This window comes from Pecten maximus, chromosome 19, assembly GCF_902652985.1.
Source record: "Pecten maximus chromosome 19, xPecMax1.1, whole genome shotgun sequence".
In the NCBI taxonomy this organism is placed as follows: Eukaryota; Metazoa; Mollusca; class Bivalvia; order Pectinida; family Pectinidae; genus Pecten; species Pecten maximus.
The window spans coordinates 11,998,621-12,006,077 of NC_047033.1; the positions used below are offsets into that span (position 1 = coordinate 11,998,621).

General features: G+C 33.3%; 1 protein-coding gene across 1 annotated transcript; it reads right to left on the reverse strand.

The window, feature by feature from the left end:
- Nucleotides 1-620: 620 nt before the first annotated feature.
- Nucleotides 621-7,034, reverse strand: LOC117318174. Its single transcript, XM_033873197.1, has 7 exons — nucleotides 6,873-7,034; nucleotides 5,254-5,413; nucleotides 4,738-4,923; nucleotides 3,467-3,704; nucleotides 2,529-2,684; nucleotides 1,504-1,553; nucleotides 621-1,077 (listed from the first exon to the last, which is right to left on the reverse strand). Exons 1-7 carry the CDS (start codon nucleotides 7,009-7,011, stop codon nucleotides 1,068-1,070), a joined length of 939 nt encoding a protein of 312 aa, XP_033729088.1. The 5' UTR covers nucleotides 7,012-7,034; the 3' UTR covers nucleotides 621-1,067.
- Nucleotides 7,035-7,457: the final 423 nt, after the last annotated feature.

Here is a 7,457-nt window from a genome sequence, read left to right on the forward strand (position 1 = left end):
AAATTACCGCAAAGGCAGATGATATTTGTGTAAGAAACGTTATTTTTCTGTACATTTCGGCATAACTTTCATTACTGTTAGCACAAAAATCATATAATCCTCATTCGGGCATATATTTAATCAAAAGAAACTGTGTACGTCTCTGATGTCCGAACGAAGAAATGCCCCTTTAAAATATCACATGTTCATTTCAGTAACTGCGATTTTACCATGATCTATGCAACATTATTACGACTTAAAAGTTTTAAATTTTAAAAGGATGTCATGGAGGAGTGGAATTACAAGTTTAATTACGCCCCATATTCATAGATTAAAAAAAATACCACTAGTTTTATATCCCCAGTTAAAGTGTGATACATGTAAATTACTTATTTGTCGTTTAAAAGTATTTTATCCAGACATTCTTGAAATTTTGAAAGTATTGTTTTACAGGAACATGCGGGAGACATGTATTATCTATGATATGTTATATGGCTGGCTGTATCGTATCAAATAATCCTTTTATCGGTTGTTCATTTTCATGTAATAAAGTTTTAATACGATTAATAAGACTGATATGTCCAGCTACCCCCCACCCCCCGACCCCCCAATCCCAACCCCAAGCCCCGTAATTATATACAATTACGGGTGAAAACTATAGTTTGCAAGCTAATAACTTCCGATGTTATTTCCAAAAATAATCACCTAAAATACCGCAATAGTATCGTCAAAATCACTAATTCAAATATTTGCCTGAAGTTTTAATTTCTCATCTAACTTAAATATCAGGCAAAAGTTCAATAAAGCATTATATTTTTACGCAGTATACAGGTACTGCAAACAGTCTTATTTCAGCGGCAGCTTTATTTTTGCCGTATAGTCATTCTGCTAAATTATGTTCGCGCTTATTACAAGAAGTTTGTATTCTCTTATACAACAGGTATTGTAGGTGGAACAATGTAAAGTACATTCCTTAAGTTGGACATGTCGTTCGAACCTTGGCATTCTATATGCGTCTCCATTGAAAATGGTCAATTCAAAGGCGGTCTTGAACAAGTTTACATTGTTTTCAGATATATCCACCTGCTTTACCGATATCTGAAAAAAGAAGAACTAAATAATTGAACATAGATTATGGAATAAATCTGAAACGTAAGCAAAGAGGAAGTGGGCATTTATAAAAAAAATGTTTCGCATTTCTTACATTTTGAACATGATGTAAGTTAAGGATGTCAGCTTTGTGATAATGGTTTGGAATTATAATTGAACTGAAACAAACAATGGATATGGCACACATAATTCTGGTTCTATTTCAGAGCATCAAAAAGTCACGTTTACTGAACTTGTATAAAACCTACATCATAGTTTCATAATTTTTGGATAAGACGTAAATAAATCAGCAAATAAAACATTTCGGTGTAGAAGAAAAAAAACACGCAACAATTAAAAATAATAAAAAAAACGTGATATTGTTTCTAGGTGTTAAAATGTAATAATGTAACTATTTTCAAAGCAAATACTTACCCGTCTGAGTTAACATTGCTTCGCATGATTTGTGGGCGTTTGATCGAATACTGTAACAAAAAAAAGAGTTAAATTAGTAAGATATAATCAAGATTATTCAAACACACAAGGCAAAATTAAATGTAATGACAAAAATACATTGCGACAAATGAAATAACGTTGATGTGTCCAGGAAAACAAATTTTCAAGGGAAATTATAAGCTCATTTGAAAAAAAAACAAATATGATGGCTATTAATTTTGTATTATATTTAGTTTTTTTATGATTTTAAAGTAAATATGTCATTGATAATCACAAAGAATGAACTTCGCAAATAATCGAATAAGAATTACGTCCCTTTGTAACTATCCAACGACATATCGATCCATCTTGAGGTTTGTAATGACATGAACGAAGGGTAGAAGTGTCTTAGTGATACCTTCTCCTCTATAATGACTATATTTATTACATTATTGTCAAGCACGCCTTGTACTTGAATGTGAAGATAGGGTGATTTTGGAATGAAGGCACAAATTTCAAGTTGAATTTATAAACCATCGTACATATGACAACTATAGTCTGATGCAAAACATACCTTATAAATTTTCAATTGTTTTATTCTATACAATCACAGTATAGGTATAAGACTTGTTTAGTCATTGTATTGAATAAAATCTGAATGTAGCTGAAATTGCTGTAAGATTTTTGTTTTATTCTGAAATAAACCACTGTGTGTAACCGGTATAGCTATATGTTTTCTCTTCTCATTGTTTGAAATAAACAACCGTGCGTAACCAAAATAGCTAATTGATATTTGTTTTTATTGTATGAATTAAACAATAGGATGTAATCGGAATGGCTATATGATTTTTTATTGTATGAAATAAACAACCGGATGTAACCAAAATATCTACTTAATTTTTGTTTTCATTGTATGAATTAAACTATGGAGGTTAATCGGAATTGTTATATTTGTTTTGTACTGTATGAAATAACCAACTGGGTGAAGATCTAGTAAAATACATCGCTACATAATGTTGTTATACCGGATGCTCAGTATCCATAAATTCATGGTAACGCCGTTGTTCTATCTCTGGTCGCATGTAGAAAGATGGCGGCTTGGAATCCAGATCATCAAACTTGGATGCTGTACTTGTTCTGTGGTCTGGGATGGACATGTTGGTTGGCTGATACACAAATGCCTGAAATGCCATAATAATATTGTATTTTAGCAGGTTTATGTACAAACTGAAGTGCAGAACATTTGACAAGGTAATATCGTTAATAGCATTATCTAGTTTTCGGCCTCGTACCAAACAAGAGTTTGTTAAATGATAACCATGTTTTATTTATGAATCAAACAAATATTAACAAGCAAATAAAGCACTTCCCCAATGAATGCTATTATACATGATAAAAATTTATGTATTTTGTTCATTTGTAATATTTTAACGGAATTCGTTTGTCTTTTTGTTGATTTATTTGCATAATAATATATAGACTGAATATCATAGTAAAACCTACAGAAAAGTAACAAGATGGCCACTGTCTAGAAAAATGCCACCAATAAGAAAAGATGGATATTATAACACAGAAAAATAGCTTCAAGGTACGTCCATAGGAACCGCAAACACGTCATGGTGCAACTTTAATAATAATTATAATAGATACAATGGTCTTTATGTATACTTGATAACAAAATTAGTCAAAGACTCGTCTCACATGTGGTCAAGTTGACATGAAATATGCAGTATTTACAAATTAATGTCCCCTAGTAGTCGACACTGTCGGATATATCATTTCTTTTAGTGAGAACCGGATGGGTCACCCTCACATCTTCATCGACAACTTTAGAATATCATTTTAGTAAAAAATAAATAATAATTGAGCATATTTAAATAAAACAATGCTCATAATTAAATTGATAAAAACAGATACATCAAATTCACCTTATATTAATCATACCGAAATAGACAATACTGACCTTTGACCTACTTTCGGGGTCGTTGAGTACTCTATAGTACCTTCCCTCGTCATAAGCTAGTTCTTCCTCGTACACATTTTCCGTGGTTGGTTGATCAGCAGGGTAATGGTCATCATGTCCGTGACGGTCATTTTGGTCAGGCCGATACGCCGGGTTAGTCTTCCCTACACCATCCAACGGCACGTTCTCGATGTTGTAATTATCCCGCTGTATCTCCCGAGGATCTGACAGTTTCTCACTGATGATAAAATGTAACATATAAATAATGTTTCGTACCGTGACATTATGAAGTCATAAAAGACTTTCAAAAAGTACTATATAGTCGATCTTCTGGGGACACTTGATGTATAGGAAAATCAGGGTTAATAAAGCAAAATAATATGTCCCCGACATATTTATGTATTAAGGTCCATGTAAGTGTTACTTAATAACAAATAACTTAGACTATTTGTCGATAAATTGTTTATTCAGCGGAACGCCTTGCGACATGTTAAAATTTAAAAAAAAATGTATGATCACGCGTTATAAAATGACTTAGACATTGTTCTACAATATGGAGAATTAAACAGTTTTTAAGCTTTTGCGAAATGTTCAGCTATTATGCTGTATTTGTTTTATGTTACCATTAGTATGTTGCAAGTGATAAATATAATTTTTTCACTGACCATGTTCTTAAACATCATAAATAAATGGGCATTCCGTTCTTCACTTGAACAGTGATTATCATGCCATTCATTTTGTGAACGTGTTATGCATACATATTATTTACACAATGCAAATTTGTATATATCCTGACAGAAGCACCTCTGAGATTTTATATGTTCGTTTGTTAACACAAATTTCCTTTTTTTTTTTTTTTTTTACATATTGCCACTTTTTACATCTCTCCCTTCTTCAGCTTAGTAAACTCTCAATGTGAATAAATTAGCGTATACGCAGTGAAAAAAGGCTCAGTGGATTAATATTCGGTAACATAATTATTACGTCATCTATTTGTGACGTTACAGGAACGTCAACTAGACGGTGCCATTTTGAAAGGACTGATTAACGCAATTTTAGCGTTTTCTCCTATTACCCGATGATTTCTGCATAAAAAGCTAATGCCATGTGAGTATTTTGTCAACACATTACTGAATATTGCGGAAATGGTTGCATATTTAACTTCTCCAAAAGCTAATCAAGCAACAAATGGCTGAAGTGTACAGTTCCTAGATAACATTTGACTAGTGGAATATCAGCCAAGTTGCTGAATTTGTTATCTCTGTACTCACTCCGTTCCTTTTCTCGTTCGTTTATGTCTCCATCTAGCGCCTATGTAGATGAAAAGTAGGAGAAGAAAGGCGACGACAACCCCTGCACATGCGCCTACGATGGCAGTGTTCTTACCGTTGAAGAAAACCAGTACCTTTTCCTCGCATGTGTCACCTTTATACACATAATAGGAATCCTCTCGGCATCTGTGAAACAAGTACAGTCATAAGAAAGACTTCTTTTATGAATAGGTTATTTCAAATATATCTTGAATAGAATAAGGGGCAAAATGGTACCATACTTGTGAAACAACAAAGAATACCGACATTGTCACGAAACCATTCAAACACGAAATCGTTAAAACAAAGACAAAATATTTTCAAAATAATAATAATATCTTCATTGATACCATTATTATCACACGGAAAATAAGGTCAGTGTTCCGAATAAGTTTCCTACTCTAACTAGCGTTACCAACTTTGAAACTTACACCCACTCGCTCTTGATGGTACGGATGGAAACGCTTAAGTTATTACCTGCATTTGACCGTCCCCTTTTTGTCCACGTAACAATCGCCAAATTTTGAGCATATATTATTGACATCGCATTTATGGCTGCAAATAATCTGCGAACCATTATCCTGGCACGCTGTATATGTTGAACAAGTGCACGCTTTACTAAAGTAAGCTGCTGTTTCTGGGGAAAAAAATGAGATGTCGATTTAAGAAAACATTATGCATATATATTCATGCATCACGCCTTGTAATTAATCAATGAAGTCATATTCATATTTAACATAGATTCATAAAATGTAACAAACAGACTTTGCCGCAAGGCCTTTCTGCCATCTCAGGCTTCTTTAGGCGGTACACAGTCCGCCTGAAGATGCCTGTAAGGGCAGAAAGGCCTTGCGGCAAAGTCTGTTTTTTTTTTTTTTTTTTTTTGTTATTTTGTATACATTCACCTTCGCAAGGACAGATTTCAATTTCTTATATGCTATATATATAGATTTAAACTAGAATAATGCCTAAATTTAAATCCGTTTAGAAGCAATTTATCAAACAAATAGTATATTATAACAATAAAACCAAACTATATAACGGCAAAAACATACAATATAATGGCGTTAACTTATCAAATAACAATAACATGAAAACATATAATGATAAAAGTATACAACGTAATGATAAGATCATACCATATCATGATAAAATTGAATCATACAATGTATATTATAGATATAAAATCAAAGGATATATTGATCAAACCAAATCATATGATTATGGCATCATATATTATGATTACGTCAACTATATTGATGTAATCATATAATATCATAACCACATCAATCTGTATAGTAATGTTATGTCACATGTGATAGCAATGGCGTTCCTTATTTTCGGGTCGGGGTCAATGCCACCGTTACATTTTTTAAGAAAATCCGTGTCAGCACTCTTGCGGCTTCATTCCTTGATGTGTCTTCACCAAATTTCAGACTCCTGTTAAGGATCTTATATCTCAAATAAGTTTCAGTTTCATGGTTATCAGTTCAAGGTCAAGGTCACTGTCATTGTTTTGAGAAAATTCATTGTCAGCGCTATCGCTGCCTCAATCCCTGAGGGAATTTTATTGAAATTCGCAAATTAATTAAAGAATTTGATATATCAGTTTCAAGGTTTTTGGGTCAAGGTCACCGTCACTTAATTCTCCAGAAAATCCCACTTTTAGTTCATAAATTCCACAGTCGAAATGCTGACATTATAATGTCTTGTATCATTATATTAAAACAGTTACAAACTAACTGTATATTTTTCATTTCCCAAAATTAACACCAAATGACCCATTTAAAAATCATTACAGTATAATAGCCTACAGGCAGCCGGTAAGGGGAACGCCAATCTAAAATGGCACAGTCAGTACTCTATACATGTGCTCATAGGTCTATTATAAGTAAGATTTGCACATGTAAAACACATATTCCTACTTTGAAAAATTTTCCTTTGTAAAAATGCAATACATGTGTCGTACTAACTTCATTGTTAAAAGGAACAATTCACTACTGGGTCATTTTCTTTCCCAGTAGGGGGGGGGGGGGATCGTTTAACGTATCTGACGGGCATATTTGATCTTTCAGGAGAAGAAACAATATACTTACTCATATGTATTGCTGACACTGTCTTGTTTAGTTCAATTTTCGAAGTTGTATTTCTAATTTTCACCTGGAAATTGTCAAAGCTTACTCCTTGAAGTTCTTTGTATTGGATATTGGGATCTACTGATTTATCAGATGTCATGTTCACGATGAAGTCACATTTAATTGAACCTGCGCTGAAAAAAAAGAATGCGTATTTGATAATAGATTTACCCATCCCTGGAGGAAACGCATTGGTCTCAAAAAGTCTACCAGAACGACTTTTAATATTCTAACTGCGTTTGCTTTAACATTAGAAACTATCGAAAATTGCATCCAAAACCACCTTCTCTTTCCCTCAGACATAAGCCTTCAAAAAAACTTTGTTTCACTCGTCTGCCAGAAGCCAATCAGCACTGGGGGTGATCGTCACGAGATTCCAAGCTGTGACGTCACATGTGTGAGAGTCGCCTAGAGCCAGTATTGCGAGAGTAGGTCTAACCCGACTTCAAACATATTTTTCTGCTTTTTCTATATCAATACTGGTAGTTGGCAATTAATTAGGTTGTTTTGTGTTGACTCAGAATAGGTTTACCGTGAATATTTGCA

Coding starts and splice junctions, on each gene's coding strand:
- LOC117318174 (XM_033873197.1), bottom strand. CDS start 7,011: ATGACATCTGATAAATCAGTAGATCCCAATATCCAATACAAAGAACTT. Junction 5,414..6,872: donor AGTGTCAGCAATACATATGA/GTAAGTATATTG, acceptor TTTTTTCCCCAG/AAACAGCAGCTTACTTTAGT. Junction 1,554..2,528: donor TTATGGATACTGAGCATCCG/GTATAACAACAT, acceptor TTTTTGTTACAG/TATTCGATCAAACGCCCACA.